Genomic DNA, 27405 nt, shown 5'->3' on the forward strand with positions numbered 1-27405 from the left:
TAACGAACCTTCGTAATAACGAACCTGCGGAATAACAAACCTTCGGATTAAAAAACCTTCGGAATAACGAACCTTCGGAATAACGAGCTGTAACCATCACGCCCTCCTCGGCCACAAGTGCGCCACGCTGGTCATCATCGCAGCCTGGATAACGCTCTTGGCGTTCTTCATTTTCTTGTCGTACGCTTGGCCGGAAATACTACAGTAACCGACACGCACTCGGTGGACTACAGCTACAAGTGCGACATGGAATAATACAGCGCTTTCGGCTTCTCCCTGTTTATGCTCGTCTTTGAAAGCGCGATCCCAGTTATCATCCTGGTGGCGCTCTGCATGAATCTTACTCTCGAAATTTACAAGTGCTCACGAAGGGTTGGGTTTCAAATGAAACCCAAGGCGGACGGCGCAGCATCAATCAGCAGCAACAACTTGAGGAAGCGCGCTAGTTGTCAAGAAAACCCGAGCGCCTCACGCCCTCGGAAAAACGATCTCAATCAGGCTAGCTCCACGTCAAAAGAAAGTCAATGTGCAGCAGACGACAAGCGCACCGAAAAATTTCACGGCGATTTTGCGCAGTACCGAAAGGCTTACATCTCGCTTGGTGTCCTCATGATGTTCTACCTGATTAATTGTTGGCTACCATACGTCGCTGTCAACATCTTGTTACTTGTTACTTGTTGCAGTAATCCCATTCGCAGCTCCAAGGAAGCTATACTTGTCCCTTGTGCGTTTCTTTCAACACCTACCTCACCACAATTGTTTTCTTGTTCAGCAACTCCGCCATGAATCCCTTCTTGTACACCCTGACAAACATCCACTACAGACGTGGATTCATCAATGTATTGCGACTACCAAAGAGGTGGCTCTAAAAATACGATTTTCGACCAACGCCAGTGAAAACAGAGGGAACAAATTTGATAGTCGTGACTTCCAGGCGCTCATAACTTAACTCTTCTGTTAACTTCCCACGTGGGAGTACGGCAGTAGAAGGCGTCTTGATCGCAAACTACTGTAGACGTTCAGTGACTTTGGCTCCAACATTATAATAATTATCATCATACATTGTATTGCAACTGTATACATCTGTGGTGATGCGGTTAAACATTGATTCACTCTCTCAGATGCAATATGACGCGCTTTTCAAATTAGTCGATTGGTCTTTCCTCATCGTTTAACCCTCTACACGCGCCCAAATTATTTTATTGTTCGAAGGGATGTTTGTGAAATGTGTGCATATTTGACTAATTGGTTCAGAGAGGGGTAATGTGACTTATCCCCTTGAAACTATAGTGACTAATTTCGTCTCACCTCCCTGTTCAGATTAAGGCCTATTACGTACAATAGCTTGGCCTGACATGTCACGGAAAGTCGGCAGAGTTGTTTTACAACCACGCAAAGATAAGCGAAGTCATCAGAGATCAATTGGTCCGGAGTTTGTTTATGGAGAATGAAAAACCTTTGTGTGTGTGTGTGTGTGTGTGTGTGTGTGTGTGTGTGTGTGTGTGTGTGTGTGTGTGTGTTATTTTTGGCTTTCAATTTGTTTGAAATCTAATTGAAACGCGCGAGCCAATCAAACAACTTTTACCTCCTCGTCGCTGATGTTTGCAATGATATTTTAATCTATTAAGGATATACTCTTACACAATCATCACAATTAGGTGTATGAGATTTATGCACTTACTGCCGACGAGTGCGCACACGAGTGTGTGAGACAATGACCCCTACAATGCTAACAAAACGAATGGTCTCGACTTGCATCCATGTGCAGAACGATGTGGAGTCCTCAAAGTGGAGCATGCAGTTCTGCACATAGGCTATATAATTTTGCCAAGCTCGAAACAAAAATCAGCATCAAATTTCAAGAGGTCTTTATAAAGTTGCCGACCAGCTAGTTGCCGACCATGTGCAGACCTTTATGCAAGCAGTGGTCAGTTTTTTTTTTCTTAGCAAAAAGTTCGCAAAACGCTCTCCAACCGGAATTCAAAATCATGGTGTGTAAACGTAGGTGCAACTTGTCAGCTCTTGGGAAATTTTCTTCCAACTGGTTTGCGAAGAGTGTCAATATCTATACGCTCGCCAACCACTATACTTAATTCGTTTTTGAGAGTTTATGTACGCCATCGTCTTTAACTAACTTGTAGTTCAGCGACCACGCTATACTGAAACTTGCCTCCACTTTATTGTTGACTAATGATTAGCAAAACCGAAATCTCTTACCTGATATCGAAACTTCGTGTATAATGACTCAAAGTCGCATGACCAAAGAAATCGCCTCACTCGAATCCAGAAAAAGTCATAATTTTGTACGTGCATTTATGTATTGTGGAAAATTCACAAAATCATAAGTTAGGGAGTAGAATATCGGATAAGTCATCACATGCCATCTATATTTCTCCTGGAATGAACGCGGATCAAGCGCAGTGCTTGAAATGTACACTGCAGCTTGATTATACCTATCAAACACTAATTTATGACATCTGGAGATCAATACACCTAATCAGATGTTGTTATAGTTGCAATAAGTATGTTGGTTAAGGAGAAAGAAACCCAAGTATCATATACATAATATATGTGGATTCTAGTGATTGTAGCAATATTAATGCAGTTCAACATAATCACACTTCTCTTCGCGAATCATCAGCGAAAATTCGTATTTCTTTTTATGAAAAGTATACATTTTTTCCGATTACAGGTAATTGTGACTGACATAGGGGTACTATTATTCCTCCATCTTTCTGAAAGAGGTAAATCAAGTGCTTTTTCATTATGCTGGAAAAATGAGAATAATAATAAGATCATATATCAATATTTTCTTTATAATTTTTTTTTTTATATTGATATCGTTTATGCTGGACGTCACAAAATATTGTAGTCTTCTCTCATCCATGTTAGCTTCGCTAATTTTATATGCTACTAATAGGACCTAGGGCCTATTGTTGAATTTCCTCAGTCAAATATTTGTGTTACATTCTCCTGAAATCGAGTTGCAGATGAATTGATTTAAAAATAGATTAATGTAAGAATTATTACAAAAAGGCACTATCATAAAAATGCTTTCTCCAGAGGAAAATACTGTTGATATCTTATGTATTGTTGACATATCAGAACTTGTGTTTGCATGCATACGATTATGTGAAAATGATAATGATAGATAAATTCATTAATATCGCTACGGTTTATCTCTCTTCAAATTATATTTTGTTATATACTAGGCTGGTTTACGATATGCATCCATTAAATGAACGAAAAATAACATCCGGTATCTCAGCCCTTGAGAGCACTTTACGATCCCGTGTCCATGGCCTAGGTTATACCCCGTTCCCACTGCCGATCAGATCAACTCGATCAAGCGAGATCAATCCCGATCACCTATTTTTGCCAGAGCAATCCCGACCAAATGCTCGATCGTCCTTCAACACGATCCCTTCCCGACCGCTATTCGATCTTTTACGATCAGCATCCGACCATTCTCGACATCTCCAGAATCTCTCCTCGACAGCCACACAGATCTCTACTCGAACATCCCGATATACACACAATCAATACACGATCGCTACACGGTCAATACTCGATTTCTACTGGACTTCCTAGACCAGCTCGACATGACTCGATCTGTGTAAGATCTTGCATCGAACGGGTCGGCAGGTTCGTACAGTGATCGGGTGAAGGAAGTATTGGTTACAGTATTCGTTTGGTTATATGAGACAACTCAGTATTTCTGCTTGAATACGGCGTGGCTAAAAAGAGTGCTACAAACTGACTATTAATTGCAAAAGCATGAATGAACGAAAGAAAGGATTATCTTAAGTATAGGTTTTACCGGCCAATTTCGCCCTTGCATCGAACGGGTCGGCAGGTTCGTACAGTGATCGGGTGAAGGAAGTATTGGTTACAGTATTCGTTTGGTTATATGAGACAACTCAGTATTTCTGCTTGAATACGGCGTGGCTAAAAAGAGTGCTACAAACTGACTATTAATTGCAAAAGCATGAATGAACGAAAGAAAGGATTATCTTAAGTATAGGTTTTACCGGCCAATTTCGCCCTTTTGTCAGTCCATTTGATGAAAGGTTCATTCAATTTAGCGAAAATCCTCATCACTGCACATTCGGTCATTGAAAATTGCAAGTTGTTTGTTCAATTTAGCATTCCGATCAATGAGATTTGCACATGTGCCTTTCGAATTCGTAAAACGGGCATTCAAATTGGCACGTGCTCTTCAGTCATTCAAATTCGCCAGCACTGGCGAAAGGGATATTTCAGTCATTCAATTTCGCGTATGGGCAGTCAAATTCCAAACATGTTCATTCAAATTAACGTCATGTCATTTCTTTTTGTTTGTTGAAAAGGTGATAACATTTAAAAGCGTATTTCTATGTGACTTATTGTTTCATCCACACACTGTTAAGCAGTAAAAGTATCGTATTTTTTTACCATATTATATAACTTTGCTGTTCTGTAACGCCCCTTTTCTTTCATACATGACATTTTAGGCCTACATGTACCAATACTCTAGTTTAACTTCATCTTCTTACAGTCATGACGGCACAAGTTAGATACAGACGTATTTCTCAAGGGGACAGAAAACGAATTACAGGAATATTTGATGATCATAACCTTGACTTCCTATAACTGGCCGACACACGGAATAAAGCGCTCAACGGCGAGATAAGTTGTGGCCATGCACATGTTGCACTATCTTAGGAATTGAAGAGTCACTAAGCACATTAAAGAGAAAAAAAATGTTGCCAAAATCTCTGAAATGAGTACGAAAATATGAAATGTAATGACGCTTGGAAAACAATAACTATGTTAAGAAAATAAAGAAAGAAGCAAACCATATACATGCGTGCTAAATCGACTGCAAAAGATGTTAAATTGACTGCCCAAAAATGAATTAGAATGTTGTTGTTGTTATTTTAAAGATCGAAAGAAGAGAGAGAGAGAGAGAAATGGGGCCCTATACAAATAATTTGCCCCAGACAGCACTTATAACATAAAACAAACATTATAGATCTTAAAGAGATATAAACAAGAATATTAAATGCATACCAAGTCTCCTCGAGGGAGCTCATATCGTCTCCACGAGGGAGCTCATATTGTCTCCACAAAGGAGCTCATAAAGTCTCCACGAGGGAGCTCATATTGTCTCCATAAAGGAGCTCATTACGTCTCCACGAGGGAGCTCATATGATATTGATGAATACCTCATATTATTCTTCAGACAAACTCAAATAACTACACAATACACGCGCGCGTGTACCGCACACTAACTCATCCACGTGCACACACTCAACCACATACACACACCTTCAACCACGCACAGACACATCCATATCATGGTTCAACCCAAAATAATGTACAGTATTTGAATAGAGCACACACACAATGATATGTTTTTTACAAAATAGATAAAATTACTATAACTGTATCATTGTTTCGAAAGAAAGAAAGAAGAAGAAAAAAATATATATATACAGTGTTTATATCAAGGAGCTCTAAGAATGAAAATGAAAATGAAAATTAGAATGAACGAGAGCAGCATGTCCGTGATCACGTGACTATCATTCTAAACTGAATGAACGAATAACCAAATAGTGCTTGTTTTACGAATTTCAATAGAAAAAGTGTTAAACGAATAACCAAATGGTGCTTGTGTTACGAATTTCAATAGAAAAAGTGTTACTTAGAATGAGGCTAAAGGTAATTTGAATGCTCCAAAATGAATTTGAATGAAGCGATCATAAAATTAAACTATGCCGAACATGTCATCTTTGGTATATTTTGCTAAATTGAATGCAGCAATTAGGAACTGGACTGACAAAAGCGCGAAATTGGCCGGGAAAACCTATAGTTGATAGAAGAACACTTCCTATTTTGAAACCACAATCATCAATTCTCGTGCCGGCGTTTCGATTCTGTAGTCATATTTCCTGAAAAAAAAAAAACGATGACAAAGACTGATCACTACTGTTTGTGAGCCACTCAAAAAGGTACCAAAAATGCATTCATTTGTATTCATTCATTTTATCTGTTTTCAGTAGCTATTTTTGACGCATTCGTTATCAGTTTTTACGGCTTCACTATCACTCAAGTAGGATATCAGTGCGGAAAGTAACAGACTTGTAAACCACAAATTTTCATGGAGATCAAAGCACCTGCACGAAGATTGATTATCATTGTGTCAAATAAATTTTGAGATGTTCTTTCTATTGAATAATGTAACGATTTCATTCAGTCGCTCATATCTTTTTAAGTAAGAGACAGTTTTGTAGCACTCTGTCTGCCGGGACACCATGTGTAATACCTATAATAGGTTCGTTCATATGCATTCGATATTTTCAGTGGATGTGAAGAATAGCAAATCTAAGTTTGATGTCTCATTAAAAAAAAAAAGAAATGTCACACCGCCACGCTTCGTATAAGTGCATGACATATAGGTGGGCTGAAATTAATTTGGTTTAAAATGAAACAAAGGCCTATATGCCCATAAATGCACCATTATATAGAGTTGAAAAAAAAATTGACTGTTCTCTACCCCAAATGAGTCGTGTTATCTTTGTAATTATTGTTCTCATTATTAAAGAATGAAAAAGTGAATGAAAAATATCTACGTATTCATTGATAAATTATATAGGCCCAAGAGTGTGCAACATAAAATACATGTATCATATTAATTTCTAAATTCATGAAGTGTGCTGATATGTGGAACAGAGTACATTATCATGAAAATAAAATAATATAACATTTTACACTAGCAAAAAATGATGAAAATCTTGGTTGTTTATTTTTTTTTTGTCAACTCATCCCAGCCAATCGATATCGAGGTGGACTTCAAGCAATGTACATACAACTCTCAATAAAAAAAAAACCTTATTAAGAGAAGCAAAAGTGTAACATCTACGTAAATAAAAGTAAAGTAAGTCACTGAGCATTTATGAATCTACGTTACAACTACAGTTTTAACACGTCAGCGTAAGAAATAGATTTTATATCAACGTAACCAACTTCAACTTTGAAACAGGCAAGCTAGCAAAAGAATTCAAGAAACATTTCTCAGTTTATAAGTAAAGTATATAATCTAGAAAATTTCCTTTCACGTTACAGTCATATTACCAGAATACCGATTTTTTTTTTCTCAGTTTCAGTTGTGTTTCTTTTCTTACTTCTGGTATTTTTGTCTGGAGAGTCTAATTCTGTCATGTTTGCTGTTTAGGGTTTGTTCTCTTTTCCCTCTCTTCGTGGCCCTTTTCTTTTCTTCAGTGGGCCAGGAGTGGATGAAGAAACTGACGACATTTAACTTTTTAACGTGACCAAGGATTGCATATGTTTTTTCTTAATACCTGAACAATAAATGAGTGCTAAGAAAGTACGTCTGCACCTGCTGCAACCACTGTCAAAAAGTGCTCGGTATTTGATCGAGTGCCGGTCGAAGCATGATCGAGTTTAGTCGAGTATCAATCGATAGCAGTCCTGTATCGGTCGTGTAGCTGTCGAGTTATTCATGAAACTGATGAATCCTGGATCGAGATGATCTGAAATCAATCGTGTAGCATTCGAGTATAACTCGAGATGATCGGGAACTGAGCTCGGGGAAAAATCCGTCCCGACCACACTAGATTTCTATACGACCGATTCCCGATCAGCACGATCTCTTCTCGATCACTACCCGAGCTGTTGGTGTTCGGGCTTCCTACTCGAATATTTTGGACATGTCCAAAATTATCGTGAAGGAAGCAGGAGCGATGCCGATCAAGGTAGATTGACCCCGAATACCAATGCCGAGCGAGCCCGACCAGGCTAAAAAAGCTTGATCGGGATTGATCGAGTTGATCTGATCGGCAGTGGGAACGTACCATTAAAAGCTAGCATGTGGGACATCCAGAATTCTGCGAGTACAGTATTTTGTTCAAATATTAGAAATATTACCAGATGTTTTATGACTGGTAGCTACCACGTCCTTGTTACTTTCCATGTGGTGTTTTTTATTGATTTCCTACAAAACGTCTGTACTAAGCCTACGGCGGCAATTGTAACCACTGTAACAAAAGGCGTGCCTCCCCTCAATTCAGTGCGTGGTGCAATGTAAACAAACCCGAACAAAGTGAGCCACGAATTTGCGCCTTTTAAATGGCAATTACATTTTCCGCATAGGAGCGCACGATATGAACAATGGCGTCCGGGGCGAGAATGCGGTATTTCGAAAACAAGATGCCGGATTGTGGATACGACGAGGAAGTCCATATCCCCGTCGACCAGATTCGAGCTCGAATCGTAGCTGTGATTGAGGCACTTCGACAGAATGTTGTCCCCAGCCAGCAGGCGTGCGACGGCGGAGTGTACGTGGGCATCGCGGGCATTTCTTACGCCCTGATGTATGTCGCCCAATCGAAGCAGATACCCGAAAAGGAGAAGGAATACTTGGAACTTGCCGAACAGTATCTTAACGTAGCTTTGGACTATGAAGAGAAGAGGCATTCGCCAGAAATGCGATCAGCATTTCTTCTCGGTTCCGCCGGGGTATTTGCAGTGGCAGCTCTTCTATATAGGGCTCTTGGGAAGGAGGAAAAAGTACAAGAATACATAGGAAAGTGAGTAAACCTACACGAATAATAGCACATGGGACTGTGTGCAATAGTTCCATGTGTCCACATCATATCATTTATACAATAGAGTCTGCGCCTTTTTTTTTTTTCATGGCATGCATAGGAAACGTTTGAAGAAGTAGTCAGTCTTTAATGTTAAAGAATTTCTTCATTCAAAGAGAATGCAATGTTTAAAAAAAACAGTGTCAGTAGAAACTAGCATTTAGCATGAATGATACAGAATTAAATTGAGTGGGTGACTTTACGTAATACTGTACTGTACTACTACTAGCATGACTAGATAAAAGGAGGTGAGTGAAATAAATGGATTGAAATAGTAACAAATTTAGAGTCAAACTACAACTTGTACAAGAGAGGGAAACATCAAAAATTGACGATAATTGTTGAAAAACCCACCACCGAGGTTCAACCTCGTACCTCCCTTGCAAAATTCAACTGCATGCAAAAGCATGCAAAGGCATAACTGCGACCAGCAGCCCCGAACGCATAGCATATGGGGCTGCGGACTGTAGCATTCAGGATTATGACAGGGGTAGTATCGCGGATAAATATCGACTTAAAATCGAAAACTTTCTTCAATTTGAAGACTTACAGGTGAAGTTGAAGTGTTTGGCAAGAGGTAACGTGCAACGTTTGGTTCTGCCAATAGTCCCTTTCTGTTCGAATTGATGACTTAATGTGACTCGGTCGAGAGGAACCTGGGAGAGCTACACTGAATTGACGGCCAGCGTATGCGCACACAGACATCTTATCCGGTCAGTTCAATGGATTTGAAATGTGTGCGTATGTGATGTGTGCGCATGCGCTGGCTGTCAGTTCAGTCTAGCTCTCCCAGGTTCCTCTCGACCGAGTCACATTAAGTCATCAATTCGAACAGAAAGGGACTATTGGCAGAACCAAACATTGCACGTTACCTGTTGCCAACACTTCAACTTCACCTCTAAGTCTTCAAATTGAAGAAATTTTTCGATTTTATGTTGATATTTATCCGTGATACTACCCCTGTCATAATCCTTAATGCTACAGTCCGCAGCCCCATTACGCTACGTGTGTGGGGCTGCTGGTCGCAGTTAGCAAAGGCAGATCAAATTTTGATCAGCGTTAATATGGTCAAATTATTGGCAGCTTGCTTTGAAGGACATAAGTGCACTCAAGTTCACACCGTAATCACAGATAGATAGACAACATAAACCTGTGCCAGGGAGTAAAATTAAGATTTTCATATTTGAGCAGTATTAAGAAATTTGTTACATTTCATTTTTTTTTTCTTCCTCATCTCTTGTCTTTAATATTCAAAGCATTGACAGCTGCATCTTTTCTTATTTGACTTGAACAAAGTGCAGTAACCATTTTCATGGCACAATTCCTATGCGACTTTACTGTGCTGTGATGATATTTCTTTAGTGTCAGGAAGTGAAAATTATGGTCCGTATTTCTGGTATTAATCCAACCGTCATTGAAAGAGCTCAATTTAAGGCAGTTTCGGAAACAACACCAGCACCAGCACCCGCATCGAACTGGAAGTCGCAAAAGGATACTTGTACTTCTGCTGCAACTGGATGGTTCTACTGTAGAATAAAAGAAGAGTAGATGTTGTCACAATTGTAGTGGTACTGGTAGTAACAGTAGAGATGATTATTAATGATGGTTTAGCAGCACATCACAATGCAATGGTTTATATCTTTATTACCAACTAGAGTAAAATACCCTGTTTGCGGAAGGCTCTGTACAGGGTGCCTATTTGTGGCCGGGGCCATTTCATTCATTAATGAAAACGCCCAATCAGGTGTCACTTTCCATAACACTTGCGAGTAATTCTTGCGTGTGTTCTAAAGTGAAACTGTAAGCACAAATGATGTCATTAGCTGTTTTATTGATAATCGATGAAAGTGCCCACACAGAAATAGGCACCCTGCCACATATATTGGATATATTACTCTATATATAGTGATTTGATACTGAAATATGGCATTTGCACTGTAGTTCATGAACATGTTTCTTGGAGACATGAAATATGCAAGACAATGTGGGATCATTATATTTTTCATTTCAGATCATCACCAATTCAGCTTCATTCATCTTTTTGAAGTTTTTGTCCATTTGTTTGTTTGTTCATATGTTTGTTTATAATACATATGTGTGTATACTTCTAGATACGCCAGTCTTGCAGGAACTTGCTGTCAGCAGGGTGACTACCTTGGGTGTGGCTCTGACGAGGTGCTGGTGGGGCGGGCCGGCTACCTGTGTGGCGCTGAGATGCTCACCAAGAAGCTTGGGCAGCAGGTGAGGCAGTGGTTGATGCTGATACTTACTTTGCATTGAAGTGTTGGAAAATGGAGATGTGGAGAAGTAGAGTGTGAGGCATGTTTCCCCCCCCCCCCCTTTCAGACATTACAGAAATCTCTCTTGTTACCATGATTGCAATCTCTATTTAACCCTCTTCATGCCACATTAATCTCTCATCCATAGCTCCGTGTGTAAATGTGTGCACATTTGACATACTGGCACAGAAAGGGTTAAAGAATCATTGTATTAAGATATTTCCATCGTCTGAAAGCAAAATATTGTTATCATGCGTTTAGAATCTTAATTTGCAAATGAACGTCAGGAGCTGTTTTCAAATCATAATTTGCTTGATTCATGTTGCGCACTTCTTGTTCTGAAAGACTTGACCTCCAAAACATGATTGAGGAGATGGGGCTTTACTCAGTCCTACATTTACTTCCACCCACAGACCAGGGATTGCATACCTCCAACACTCAAATCAAGATTACAATCTCGATTCATGATACATAAGAGCATCTGAACATTCCGTAAGTCAGACCAAGATTACAACTGTGATTCATAAAGATGATTACAAGAGAGATTTTTTTATCGGCTGAAAGAGCTCTTCAGTGTGTCCTGATGACTTTAATGTTTGTGTTTTTTGCAGAGCTCTCTCAAGCAGCATAAGTGAATATCAAAAGTAAATTTAGTGAATTAATGTTTGGTCCATGATAGAGCTGAGCACTGTTAGGAGGTGTAGTTAAAAAAAAAAAAATCTCTGAAATGATGTGTTGATTTTTCAAAGCAAAAGTACACTTGGCAGCAATGATTCATTCTACTGCATATCTCGAGAACAAATTTTAGTTCCTTTTCAAGATTGCAGTTTTGACAAATATTGTTTTTCCAGTAGAACATATCTTGTATACATCACATATAATGGATGTTTCCACTCCAAAAATATGAATTACTTTAATGTGAGAGATGACCATTATAGTAAATAGGTGGAGTAAAATATGCGTTGTGACTGGTTAGATTGCATTACATGAATATGGAAAATTTTTAGTATCATAGGCACGGATTTGCCATTATACCGAATGCTTACAGTGCGCCTACGCTTTCTCTACGCAGAGATTCATGCAGCGAGGGATGTGTGTAGGACAAGGCCAAGCCTTTCAACGTATGCGCGCGTAGAGCACAGGACGCACAAAGAAGCAGTTTATTACATGCAAGTCTACTCAGCAATATGCATACGCGGCTGTGCTAGCTGTATGTCAGTAAGGTTATCGGTACGCAGCGTGTGATAAATCAGTACGGTGAGTCTGATAATGATACACCTAGATCTACTACTTCTAACGTTAGTTGGTCTAGGGCAATTACCCTGTGGTCAATTACCCCAGACCCTTCCCCTTCACCCGAATCTAATCCTAAACTTAACCCAGCTTAACTCTGCGAAAAGGGGCGTAAGCTTTTTAATTTTTGTAACGGTCATGGAAGCACTGTGTGGGGTGAAGGAAAAAAAATCTCGAAAGTTCACCTCCTCGCATCTCCCTTGTTTTATCATCAAATTCCTTGAAACTTCACGTACAGTTATGTATCTAATATGAATATGTCATCCTTCGTCTGAATTTTGGCAAAAATGCTGATGTATCATTCCAGATATTTGTGTTTTTCTGTTTGAGTCGATCGTGGGAAAGGGTTACAATTATTTCCCGACACAAGTTTGTCACAGCATGAATATGCATTTGATGAACATATTGCTAGTCTGTACAAATGTATAACCCAGACTCACTTCCTGCAAAGTTTTGTGTTTGTGTAATTAGTAGTTAGGTGAAAATCAAGGCAAATACTCAACCAAATTTGAGAGAAAATACTGGACATGTGCAACTAGATCATCCTCCTGCACATGCCTTCTCTACTGGTCAGCGCACGCTAAAGCCATCAGTGGTGTCGGGTTCAGTGCAAGGCAACAGGGTTCGGTTTCGTTCCGCAAGGTGATGAGTGGGTGAGAGATGAAAACCGATACCTGGGACTGCGTACTGCTTACTCTGGATTTTACGTGGGTCACAAATGACAGTGATCTCTTTTTTTCCCAACGTAACCGTGCAACAGATATTACAGGAAAGATATTTGGAACACACTATGGACATACTACCACAAGTCATATACCAAAGTTTCATTTTTGGGCAATGAAAAAAAATGTGAGAAAATAATACTTTTTTAAAGGGCAAATTTTCTTTTTTTAAAAGCTAAGTTCTGATGTTAGTTTCAAAGGTTTATCCTCAATGAAACTCAAATAACTAACATTGCAACTTAGAGAATAGTTTCTCCTTCAATTTGCTGTATAGATTTAATCCTTTGATGGCTTCTCAGGCAAGATATTGTGATTGTCCCTCAAGCTTTCCCCAGCGGTTTTGTGGAAACACATTGTTTACTGTATGCAAATCAGGCAGCGAGGTCAAAAGCTTTTGGCGAGTTAATTGTACCTTATCACGGAGCCTGTTCTATTGATGCACCAGTACTGGACTACACACGTACAGAACTCCAAATGCTAAATTATCCCTTGTGCAGCACTCGTGATGAATTGATATTTGTTGTTCTACAATCCAGCATCGTGCATCATAGCGCATGCCCTATTTGTATAATAGTAAACCTTTCAAGAATTTCAAAAAATCTGTGCATATTTGCTTGAGACTGATTGGTTCAAACCGTTTGCCAATTATACCCAGGATCCATAACACACTATAATTTGTGTTAACACATTGTACCACTAAAGGAACCAAGGAGCAAACCATGTTTATAAGAAATGGGTACCTGGCAACGCTAGGGTAATAATAATAGCAGGGCCCTCTGGTAGAGCAGTGGCAACACTGAAGAGGCTACCCTGGGTAAATAAGACCTTATTATTATCATATTATTATTATATGCTTGTTTCTTTTTTTCTTGTACCTGTCTGTTGTATTGATGCCTACATTTGCAGAGTGGTATCATCAAGCATCAAAGCCATACATGAATTCATATGACATGACTTACAGTCCCAGATCCGACCTTTTCTTTTTTTTTTTTATTGGTCCAAGGTTCTCAGTGATGAGGTGACTTTTGCAATCTGCCGAGCCATGGTGGACTCGGGGAGAAGCTATGCCCAGCGGCACAAATCCCCATCTCCCCTGATGTACGCATACTACAACACAGAATACCTTGGTGAGTTTCTGTCTCCATGACAACAGGTCAGGAATGGCATTCAAAACACTTGAAAAAAAGCAACAAAATGGTGGTTCTTTAAAAGCTGTTATTTTCACAAGTGTTTAATTTTCATGAATTCTGTGAATCACTGTTGGGTCGTGAAACTAACAACACGCAAAAACATCGCTACCTGATCTTGATTGCATGAAGTTGCGGGGTGAGAATGGACAGGCAGTTGTGCACTTACTGTATGAAAGCCTCGGTATCAAATCCCTAAAATAACATCTCGCAAACATTTCTGTGACTTCCTCATTCGCAAAAATATCTGCTCGCAAAAATAACAGCTTTTACAGTAATTGTGAGCATTTAACAATATCATTCAAGAGGGGTAGCATACCAAGGAGCTGGAGAGAGCACAGCAAGAAGAATTCACCAAGGATGCTCATTCGGACATGTAACTAAGTTCAGCTGATGGGGCAGTTTATTTCATTTAAAAAAATAAATAAATAAAAAAAAAAAAAAACTCCATACTTGCTCAGTTTCTAATAATGTGATGCTTGCTCTATCATCATGTACAGGGAGTTGTCCAGCAAATGTCAACATTTTGGTTTCAGTGCATAGTGCTCTTTGCGAGGGGAAAGATGAAACCAGGGCGTTGTTGCATAAAAAGGTACAAGTAAATATAAGTCAGGTATCAGCCAATCAGAATTGAGTATTCAGAAACTTATGTTTGATCTCAGGTTTTCTGCAGCAGGGCCCAGACTCCCTAGGCGTTTTTTGCATAAAAATGTGCCATGGCGCTGTTGCACAAAAATGTGCAGGCAAACATAACTCAGGTATCAGCCAATCAGAATTGAGTATTCAGAAACGTGTGTTTGATTTTCTGACTTATGTTTGATCTCACCTTTTTATGCGTCAGGGCCCAAACTGGATTGGAAGTGTTGACCTCATCCATCTGTTAGATCAGACAGTATATTTTTCCACAAGATATTCTCAAAAATTGTCTGGAATGCTTATTGTCTGAAATGCTTTGTATAGTGTTTCTATTTGGTCCTTACCCCACCCCCCCCCCCCCCCCTTCCACCTCACAGGTGCTGCACACGGCTTGTCCGGCATTGTTCAGATGCTGCTCAATTACCCCACCTTTGTCAAGTCCGACCCGTCCATTGAGGCCGACGTGAGGAGAACGGTGGACTACCTGGTCTCCTGCCGGATGCCGGACTACAACGTGCCCCCCACCGTCGCCGAGTGCACGCAGCAGCGTCCTCCCGAGCACGAGTTGGTCCACTGGTGTCATGGAGCACCAGGTAGGAAGAAAACCATCGATAATGAAACCCAAATATATGTGTGAATTGAGGGAGTATAGCAGTATTTTTATCATTTTCCACAAGATGGTTGGATAGCCCATATTCAGCTACATTAGCTTATCTTCCATGGATCCAGTTGTGAGTACTAGGAGTGAACCACTTCACTAATATTGCTGTATTAACTCGAGACACATGTATAGTTGGGTTTCATTTCCTTTTAACCCGTTCCTTATGGAAACCTGGTGTACCAGGTTCCTGTGGCGTCATAAGGGAACCTGGTATACAAGAATCCCAAAATGTAGACAAGAGTGCAGCGTTCATGGCCTAAATACATGTTTATTTGTATTATGCTGCCCAGTAAAATGGCTTTAAGAGAAAGATTAGAGTTTCTTCTCTCAATATCAGTTTTCTTTCTATGAAAATCATGTGTATTGCAGTACTATTTGCCTTTTTTCCGATGTAGTGCTTTCTTATTTTGATGTAAAACTCGTATGAAGATGACCGTCACAATCACGACTGAGCTCAGTAGAAATTCACTTTTGCTGATCCCATTCAGGTGCCTGCTTTGTATTGAACGAAAGAGTTTATGAGCCCATCAGCGCACGCTTTATTCATACCTCGCAACTGATCTATATATTCATTGTTCGATGGCGATTGTAGTTGACCATGCAAAGGGGATACATGTACCGCTTGACTGCTTTCACACAAGTGGATTACCAACCTGTTGCTTCTCTCTCCACCTGCGAAAAGAAACTTGTTTTGAGGCCTTAAAGTCTCTCAGAGAATTGCGGGAGGAACGGGTTAACTTGTAGTAGAAAATGAGAAGGAGGAAGAATAGGAGGTGGAGGAAGATGAGGAGGAGAAGGAAGGGGCAGAGGAGAATTGAGGAATAGCTTTGGTGATTGGAGAAAAAAAAGAAGAAAATGGATGAAATATCACTCTTTCTTCTTTCTACAGGTGTGATCTACCTATTTGGCAAGGCTTTCCTACTCTGGAAGGACCCCATGCACCTCATCGCCAGCCGGAAGTGCGCTGACCTCACCTGGCAGAAGGGCCTCCTCCGCAAGGGTCCAGGAATCTGCCACGGCATCGCCGGCAACGGCTACGTCTTCCTCCTGACCTACCGGCTGACCGGCGACTGCAAGTTCATCCACCGCGCCCTCAAGTTCTCCGAGTTCATGCAGACGGAGGAGTTCGTGAAGGGGGCGCGGTGCCCCGACGCCCCCTTCAGCCTCTTCGAGGGGTGGGCGGGGACCGTGTGCTTCCTGACCGACCTCCTGCAGCCGCACAATGCCGAGTTCCCCTTCTTCGACATCTTCTAAGAGCTGCGTGTGGTTTACCTCTCCGCATACCACACATAGGCCCCAAAGACTTATTTTGGCCTTATGGTTGTTAATCCTTTACTCATTAATTATGAATACTGTATACGGCATATATTTCGCGAGTCTAAATTTTCACGAATCAAGACTTTGTGACGATTTCGCAAGTGGATAAATTCGCGATCGTTAGTCCCATACTGAACGGAGAAACGTGTATGCGTACATCACATTCATATCAGGATCAGAGTCAATATTTTCGCATATTTTTGATTTCGCGAATAGCACCTGACTTGTGAAATTCGCAAAAAATAAAAATCTCACGAAATTCACGAAAATAAAAACCTCACGAAATATTTGGTGTATACAGTAGTTGTCATCCTTTACACATCATGAATAACTTGTAGTCTTCATTTGCCAGGCTCCTACTGAGATCAGTGCAAACAGTAACTGCGAAAATGAATTTATAAATACCAAATTCATTTTCTGGCCCATCAAAATCAGCTAGAACGAAAGAATGAATATTTCCTTTCAATGCCCCACTGTAGCTCCCTATCAGAAACCAGATTAAAGGTAAATTTTAGTAGTGTTTTTATCTTTTCAACTATTTAAAATTTTGATAGAAGAGAGAAAAATATTGGAAATCCTTTCTCCTTCCTCCCATAGAGTAATAGGAAATAATGGGAAGCTGGCAAGCTGCCAAAATTTTGAGTGATTAGCATGTTATGTTTGTTTGAATCTGGCATGCTGGTATATTAATTTGATTTGGTTGTCGTTTTAATCATGGTTTAGATCCTGTATACGCGATATATTTGGCAAGTCTAATTTTTTTTTTTCGAAACGGGACTTCCCGACAATTTCGCGAGTGGTTAGATTGGTGATTGTGGAATACAGTTATGAATGGAGAAATGTATACATGTACGTCGCGTTCGTGTTGAGATTGGAGTTAATATTTTCACATATTGTTAAATTCATGGAAACAAAAACCCCACAAATTATCAGCATATATGGTACATTATCATGCATTTGAGATCTTTCATGCTTGCTGTGCAAATGAAGACTACTCCTTTCTTTTAATGCAAAATAAGAGACTTGTGCTAGGGGCAGACCATGCCACGTGTGTTTCTGTCCTCGAAGTTAACTGGGCTCAAATTCATCTTAGTAGTTTGATATATGAAGTGCATTGTTGAAATCAAGACAATGAAATAGGCATGAAATAAGCATGCCTTAACCCCACACGGCAGCATGCAGTGACTATTTGATGCATGTGGCGCGCGCAATGTATCTCAAGCATTTAGGGAATGGAAATGTGCATAATCCATGGATTAGATTTTAACTGCCTCTGTGAATTCTGACCTCAAAAGTTTAGAATTATGCCCACATACCTGTATTCAGTATTGGTAGATGCATGGAGTATGTTCGGTATTTGCACATCAGATGTGTATAATACAACTGCTTCAAGCTGTTGCAAGTATTTTACAGTGGTTTTGTTTTGATATTTCGCTTTGTTCATTTGTCTTTTTGTTTGTTTGTTTGTTTGTTTGTTTACTAGCAGAAGAACTTGTACATTGTACATGTGTATCCAAATCAAGTGATCAACTTGTAGACTGATGAAGGAGAGGCATCTAACATAGAAGCCTCTTGGGGGATTGTTCAAAGTTTTCTGATTTAGATGCAGTGATTAAACGTAGTGCAAGAGCTTTCTGATGATGTGAGTATGATTCCAAAAATTATGATTTGAAGTTTTGCAGCTTGTCTTATAATAATTGTATGAATGATTAAAGGAGCCTTGTCATATATCAATAGTTATGCCATGACAATATTTTGGCTATGGTCACAGAAGATCCTTCTTTCTCAGAAAGTTCCTCTCCAACTCGTCCAATACCCGCCAATCTTTTGTATCCTCAGGTGGCTTCAGTTACTCTAATTTTGTTTAGTCAGATGATATGCAGCTTTGCTATGAGGAGCACTGGTGTATTTTATGTGCCATAATTTTGTAGATTCCTCTCGTCATGTTTCTCTGTTGTAGTTTGGTTTAAATGTCTAGAGAAGAGACATTTATCATCATTTCAAGTTTATAATGCAAAGTCTTTGTTGTCAAATGTATGACCAGACGTATTTGATTTCTTTTGTGCCATACACATTGTTAGCCATTATGTGTTATGCACTTCAAGTGAACGGAGTAAGTTTTGAAGTTGTGAGCATGTCATTGCACATGCCAACCAGCTTTCAAAACGCAGAAGAAACTGAATTTCATAGACTCAGTGGTCCTGTGCATACAATACAATGTTTGTGATGCTGCTGATTTCAGGCAACTTCCAGCATCAACTCTAGATTAAAAAAAAAAAAAAAAAAAAAAATGCATGCTTGACTCATAGTGACACCTCTCAACAACTGGACGTAGCTCTACCTTTAGAAGTCTTCCAATGTTGTGAGCAGTCCAGAGTCAATAGGGGCCTGTTGTTGGGTCCTACATATCAAAAAATTTTCTCTGCTAGAATATGATTTTGCCTGATAGAAAGGTGATGGCCCTCCAGTAGATAATATATGAAATTTCAAACAAAGCATGCAGAAATAAAATCTGAATAAGATTTGTTGTTTTGCTTTGGCATCAAATCTTAACGAAAGGAAATTCATTGAAACTGTCATTGAAAGTTTGCAAACTTGAAGTGATGTTGAAGGTGAGTCATTTCTTTGTATCAACCTGACTTACAACAACAGAAATAACGACCGCAAAAGCAGTGTTGACACCAGTAACAATGACGAATCACTAAAAGGCGATAGTCAGATTTGTTTTCATCCTCAGATACAACTTCCACAATATTGTCTTTTTTTTTTTCTTATGACTGTCCGATTCAATCTCTTGAATACTAGTACATCCTGTCATTTTTGACATGTTGACATTGCTATGATTGTTTGGAAGTGAGCTGCTGGTACATATATCCCCCGTATACCTCCAAAAGCTTTGGTAATAGACTTCAGAACCACTTATAGTCTGGAAAAAATCACCTGAAATAGTACAGAAAAAAGCTGTGACACAAACTTTGAACTACAGATGTAGAATTTTTGTGTGTATGACCTGTCATTGCACTTGTCCTACAAACATTTTCAGTGGTGGCTTCTTTCTTAATACATAAAATAGCTTAAGGCAATATTGTTATTGTTTTTCCCCCAATATGATTGTGAGTGTATTTTTTGTATAGTCTAAATTCTGTGGGTTCACATACACATTTACATTGTACTGCAGAAAGTATTTGAATATGCACTTGCAACCATTTTAGTGGCATTTCTGCCACTATTTCCCTCTTCAAGCAGTTTCCATCCCCAAGACTCCATAGCTGTGCAAAGTCAGGTCTGACTTCTTATGTATAAAAAAGGCACATAGTATCCCATAGACTGTTCGTTTCGAGAGCTGTTTAGTTAGTGAAGATGTGAACTAAATTATTATTGTCTTCTGTTATTTTCACTCTGCCGTTTTTTGTTTTTCTTCCAAAAAGAAAAAATATTTCAGTTGCAGTCAGCTTATTTAACCTGTTGAGGACGAGTCCCGAGTATACTGAAGCGGGGGTCTATGGGATATGCATTTTGTAGCAAAATCAGCCCCGTCCTCTCGGGGTTAAGTAACCGGTAAGTGAATCAGGTGTATAGCTGTGATGATTTTTGCAAACGGTTCTTATCATGTAGATTAGATAGTAGATTCATTTGCACCAGTGATTTGATTTATTATTAGTAGTATCCCATATTTTCTTATTGTTTTCTCTGTGTTTTAGCAACTTTAATGCCAAGTATCTGAATTCAACAAGAATTAACTTATTTTTCCATGAAATTACTAGTATTCCTATTTTCACATCCAAACATGTTAGGTTTTTGTGTAAAGAAGGTAAAGCAACCTGCACAATAGATGGAAATTTGTCAAACTGTTCCCCCCCCCCCACATCAGATTGTTAGATTTTTATTTGTTGTATACTTTGTTTCCCCTTTATTGTTGGAAATGGAGAATGTGCCAGCTTTTGAGTTTATCATACATTCCTGTAATTTTTCCTTTACATAGCCATCATCGTTGTACTGTACTGTATTTCACTTTGCATGCCAGTTGAGTCAATCGGAGGGATTTGTAGAATTTTTAATACACGTTCTTTCTTTTTCCGTGTATTTTCAGTCAAGTTTTCATAGAATTCATGATCTTTCTGCCCATTCTTCATAGAACTCATGATTGTTCTGCCCGTTCTTATTACCTTACTAGTACTATTGACTGTGATCTGTGTGTATATATTCTGTTTCATTTACAATAATGTATCTGTATGAAAATGTGAAATTGCATCCCTTCGTGTGAAATAGGTTTCAGGATGTGATGAAGCAAGAGATGTTGATGACAATGATGTTTTGCTCGTCTCTCACTGGTAATAACTCGCGTGAGATGTTGCAACTATGTACATGATGAAATTCATTGTTTGCTGCCAAAGTTAGAGATGGAGAACAAAAATCTGATACCTTTAGTTTATACTCTCATCATGATCCAAGTACTGCACGGCAGTCGATTTGTCTGTTCTCTCTTTTCAAACAGTTGAGTTAGATTAGGATAATGGTGATTTCCATCAGTCAGAGGCATCTTCAATGATGTCCCGTAAACCTGGACTTTTTCACATTGTGGGAATATTCATATTATTTGTGCAATGTGATACCAGCACAAACATAAAAACATGAAAATGATATTTTGTTCCATATGTCTTTGTCTTTGATATCCATGTGAACTTATGCTGTTGCTGGTAATGTGTTGACAGTCAGCAAACAAAAAAACTTGCAAAACTTATCTTTCTCGAACTGAGGAAAAAAAGTAATTGTGTGAGGGGGAAAAATTACTCTGTGTGGTCTCCACATCTTCAGCACAGAGGAATAGAATTAGTTGTGAAAAAAAATACTCTAATTTGTCACAACAGCTTGTGTAGCACAAAAAAACAACAACTCTGTTTAACACCTCTCAGTGTTTTGTAGTCTTTGAACAAGGAGTTTTCTGCCAAACCTCAAAACTTTAGTGAAAAATAAGTTTTTTGTTGTTGTTTTTTTAACATACTGTAGAAATGAATAGTGTGGGGTTTTTGTGGCACACACATGCATGTTTAGTACAGGAGAACTTTTGTAACATGAAATATGAACAAAAATGGTCATTTTTTTTTAATGAAATGTAGTGAAGTGATTGGCATGTGCATATGTGTAGTGTACATACATGTATTTCACATTTTTCAACTGTATGGCGATGTTTGTTTAATGATACATGTGTAGGTTTTGGAATGGATGTTCTTCACATTTCATCCTCTTCTCTGAATGTGGTGGTGTTAATGGCTTCAGTATGTAAGTCCATCACGACTGTCATCTGAGCACTTAAAGAAGCAATGGGGGGGGGGGAGGGTATTGTTAGTTTTTTGGGTTTTTTTTTTTAACCCGTCAGTGCCCAGATTCCACATTTCTGTGATTTTGAGCTGTATTTTTTCATTATAAGTTTTGCTATTTTGTTGTTAGTTTATCAAGAGGTAGAGTAAAAATTTCACTCTCATAAGTTCTTTTCTGTACACATATAACTGTTTTGGTCTCAGTCACAGACTTTCATAAACCACTTATTTAATTGCTAGATTAATGGCTTAATATTTTAAAGTGAAATTGGCAACACTTTTTACAAGATTAAAGTTTTGGATTTTCTGTATTGTTGTCAAATTGACAAAATAAATGTTTGTATTAAACTGTAATTCTGATGATGAGCAGATTTAGTATCTGACCGTGCCATTGCATCCTTTTCTGATTTAAGATATGCAGTGAAATTCAGAGTAGCAAATGTAATGATGACAAAATTTTAACAACTCATGCAATGTCCATCGAGGGCATGTATCTTTAGTAAATTATGGAGTTCATCTATTGGACAGATGCATATTATGCCAGCAAGATATCCTGGAATTCCTCGAATTCATGAGAATATGGATTTTAAATGATATGCTGATTCATAATGTTCTTTCTCCTGCCGCATCAGAAATGTTTTCGTACACCATGACTGCCCAAAATATTCAAAATAATTTCTCAAATTTTGTTATACCCCTACTGTATATCTGGGAATTACACAAGAAAAAGAGAAATAGATGAGGAAGAGAAAATCGCTTCAAGTTATATTTAATGCCTTCCTGGTATAATAGTCTCGCATACCCTGTTGTCGTAAACCATGATAGTTGTAAGTTATTCTTTGTCGTACAGTGAAGTATTTTGAACTATATGATAAGTTGAAAGGGAGGGTCAGTGCCCGTTTAGAGATTTTGCATTCATACTATGTGCTCAAATTCAAAGAAATTAAAATATGCAACTTCTGTGTTGCCAGTGATGTGATTTTTTTTTTCTCTCTCTTTAATGAGTTAGAATTATTGAATGATATGACTAGTGTAACAACACAACTTGTTACATTAATGATTTAGATGGTTGAAGATAGAAAATAAAATTGTTTGCCAAATTGTTTGAGGCTTCCTTTTATTTTTGTGTGTACATGCATAAAATAAGACAGTGATACATGTTATATTTATCATAATGATGTAGGATTTATGGTGGTATTTCAAACATGTTTATATAAAGAAATTATATATATTTATATTTGTATATATATATATATATATATATATATATATATATATATATGCATGTATATAAGTTCAGGGCCCCGTTGCTAGAAACTTTGCGTTTAAACGCAACTTGCAACTGATTGTCACTGGCCAATCAAAATCATTGTTGCATGCATGTCTTCTTAATAGGGCAAACCCTGAGCCAATCAGAATGGTTGTTTCAAAATTAGCAATAATTTGCAATTGATTGCAACTTTCTTGCAACGGGGCCCAGAACTGTTAGGTAGAATGACAGAAACAAATAATTGGAGTACAGTATTGAAAATTCTACAGCAAAATTTGATGAATTAAGGACATGAACCACAGTGCACCATATTACTATCATTATCACCATTATTAATCTTATGTAGTAGTAGTAGTACAGTGAAACCACATTATAACGAGGTCCGTGGGATATTACCTCGTTATAACTGGTACCTCGTTATAACCCTACGCATCAAAAACAAAGAAAAACGTAAGCACGAAATCATACCCGTCAAACAAATTTATAAGAACCTCCTTTGCACTGAATTGATCAGTGTTTTAGTAGTAGCCATGATAAAAAATCATGGGCGTACATACTCGTACTACTAAAACACTGATCAATTCAGTGCTTATTTATGTCGATGTAGGGCAATTTGTCAATCAGTTGCAATGAAAACATCTCGACGGAAGAATGTCATGAATTTGAAAAACCTCCTTTGCGTTGTTATTACACAATTATTGAGACAATAAAGGGAAATTATTTGTGAATTGATACATAAAAAAGACGGAAAAGTGGGGGTTGAAATGCGTTAAATTCTTTATTTTTCTTCCAAAAATCTCTTCTCATAATAGTTCACATTATGTTCTTGAGAAGTAGGCCTACTCGGCAAGATCATGTTATTCGTGATTCTTTCTACACCTATCTCTTCCTCTTGTATCGAACCATTCTGAAAGAATGTTTTGGGGTTGGTTTTTTTTTTTTTTGTGAAATACAGTGAACATCGTAAAATTACAATGAACAAAATCAGATTGTATAAAATACGTTTGTTAAGTTTTTCTAAATACCAGCGCAAAATGAGTAACATACATGCGTTGTTTATCGTAACTTGCGAGGTATGTTGCGCTTTTGGTGCCCAGCGGGAATGCGATGATTTCATGAATCATTTCCGCTGTAATCCTATACAATGTATGATCGTTGCGTCCGAAGAGATTAAAAAATGCGTTCTTTATTTTCTTCCAAAAATCTTTTCGCGTTTTGTACACCCGTTCTTGAAAAATACGCTACAAGGTTGAATTTGGAATGTTGTGATCCTTTTGCGCAAATCTGTACCTCATAGACCATTCTGAAATAAAGAAATTCTTCATTGTGAAATGCAGTGTTAAATGATAATGAACAAACGCAGATCTGTTCAAACTGTTAAATGCGTTTGTTTCTTTTTCTGAACACCAACTCAACTAAGTAGATTAACATGCGTTATTCAATTATTTTTACGCTACTGTCACTCGGTGGGATTGCGATGATTTCATTAATTATTTCGGCTTTAATCATACACACTCATAGTTATATAATTATTTTGATTTTGTTACATGATAATGAACAAACGCAATATTCAAACTGTTAAATGCGTTTGTTTCTTTTTCTGAACACCAACTTAATTAAGTAGATTAACATGCGATATACAACTATTTTTACGCTACTGTCGCCCGGCGGGATCGCTATGATTTCATTAATTATTTCGGCTTTAATCATACACACTCATATTTATATAATCATTTGTTACATGATAATGAACAAACGCATCTATTCAAACTGTTAAATGCGTTTGTTTCTTTTTCTGAACACCAACTGAATTAAGTACGATATTCAACTATTTTTACGCTACTGTCGCCCGGCGGGATCGCTATGATTTCATTAAAATTTCGGCTTTAATCATACACTCATAGCGTACTAGCCAGCAAAACAACTGGAAGTCGGAACTAAAAATAGAAAGGGTATAATGATGAGTTGCACACGCATTTCAATATTATTGTCCATTTTGGCCACGAGTGTCGCTATATATACGTGAAAAGTTTTTGAATGCGTTCTCTCTCGTTGCGCTGTGGTCTGACCTATCACGCACGCGTATCTCGCGAAAAACAAAATCGAATGATTTTTATTCAGTAACTTAGTAGGAACATCGGAAGGTATTTCTGTGTCTTATCGCGTGGTTAAGAAGAAAACATGAACTACTCTGCAAAACGGGAAAGAGACATGGATAGCGTGAATTTGGTTTTCAATGTTCCGTTTGTCGCGTGTTTGAAAGCGGCAAGTCAGGAAATGGAACCTCGCAAAAAAGAAAATGGAATGATTATAATTATATATGTTATGTGGTTTATCATGGAAAGAACGGTAGGTCCTATACTCGGTTATTCGTCACTGATAATGGGCGGTAAAGAAGGATAACGGTGGGACTGAAACATGTTTGTTTCCGAGTCTTGCTTCAGATAGTACATGTAGAGATCGAGACGGGACGGGCACTTGTGCAGTGCGTTACTGCATTCTACACATAGGCCTACATAAAACGGGGATAGCGTGAAATCGCTTTTCAATGTTTCGTTCGTGGCGTGATTGAAAGCGGCAGGTCAAGAAACGGAACCTCGTTATACCCGATCAAATTGCTTATGTTTTTCTTTATCATGATGCACCGAAAATGTCCTCATTATAACCAGAATCTCGTTAAAAACGAACTCGTTATAACCGGTTCGTTCTGCCATAGGTTTACACGCCAAGAAAAACGGGACCGACGCGATCACCTCGTCATAAGCGGTTCCTCGTTATAACCGAACTCGTTATAACGGGGTTTCACTGTAGTAGTAGTACTAGTATAGTAAAAGCAGTACAGCAGTACATTGATTGTACACAAAAATGCGTAGTTGACTGAAGTGGCTTCTCTAAAGTTGAATAGGGCAATAGAAAACATCCACCATTTGCAAGTGCATGAGGTTTCATCAAATCCAACAAGAAATCGGAAATTTATTTTGTTGAATGTTAGAGCATCATGTGATCAAGACAAGGTCAAAGATCATACACCACTATTTGACAAGGTGGATGATGTTCTGTCTTCAGAAGTCTCCCATCAACTTTCACACTAAAATAGTGGCTGCAGTTTTATTCAAAGCCGACTTCCAAAGGTGGGATAACCTCAAGTTTGCAATCACCTAAGTTTGCATCAAACGAGTTTATCGTTTCAATAAAACCTAGAAATTATGACTCAAGGACTCGGGGTTGTTGCCCAACTGATTAATCAAAATATGATTTTCATTGGGCAGGGGACATAACATTGTTTTAAAATCATTTTTACTTTGGTATTTACAATGTACCACTGGATGTTTTTTTTTTTTTTTTTTTTTTTTTGTCTTGAGATGACATCAAGACTCTCAGAAAATGTATTATCGTGTCGTTTTCATTCGTCTACTTTAACTCTAAATATCCACTCAAGTAAACTTGAACACGGTATTACAGCAAGGAACAAGAATTAAAGAATGATTTGGTATTGTATTTTCTTTCCGTGCGATATAAATCAAAACAGCACAAAACAAATACCTGAGTATGAATAGATACAGTACTCGTGAGCGTCATCTTTGTCATGCTATACATACGTGTGCTTCGATCACAGATTTTTGTGTATTTCGGATTTATAGCGCCATCTATTGACAAGTGTATTCTTGCTCGAGCATGAACGGGGGCCTTATCAAATACAGTTGTAATAGAAATTACTATAGAAGACGAATGAGCATGGAGTGTTCTTCACGGGTTGAAAGGAAACAGATTGTGACAAAACTGATGCTGGCTTTGTCGCTGGCAGAGTTACTCAAACGCTCACCACCATTAAGCCACATTAGCACAGGAATGAAACAGCAAAACACCGTTCATGTTTACAGTAAATTACTGATCACTTTCCTGCCGGGTTTATTATGTGAGAGTTATTTAGTCGTACAGCTATGTTGAGATGTCCTCAGCTTAAATTCACACAAGCTTTCTCCTCGCTTCCACTTCTGAGGGGTTTCACAATTCTTTTATATTATGGTTTGGGACATTTCCACGAGTGGAATACCGATACAAAGATACAGTAAA

General features: G+C 38.4%; 1 protein-coding gene across 1 annotated transcript; it reads left to right on the forward strand.

Annotated features, from left to right (window-relative positions):
* The first annotated feature begins 8096 nt into the window (after positions 1-8096).
* Positions 8097-18207, forward strand: LOC140242571 (lanC-like protein 3). Its single transcript, XM_072322316.1, has 5 exons — positions 8097-8591; positions 10760-10889; positions 13946-14069; positions 15143-15358; positions 16316-18207. Exons 1-5 carry the CDS (start codon positions 8173-8175, stop codon positions 16678-16680), a joined length of 1254 nt encoding a protein of 417 aa, XP_072178417.1. The 5' UTR covers positions 8097-8172; the 3' UTR covers positions 16681-18207.
* Positions 18208-27405: the final 9198 nt, after the last annotated feature.

This window comes from Diadema setosum, chromosome 19 (assembly GCF_964275005.1).
Source record: "Diadema setosum chromosome 19, eeDiaSeto1, whole genome shotgun sequence".
Classification (NCBI taxonomy): Eukaryota; Metazoa; Echinodermata; class Echinoidea; order Diadematoida; family Diadematidae; genus Diadema; species Diadema setosum.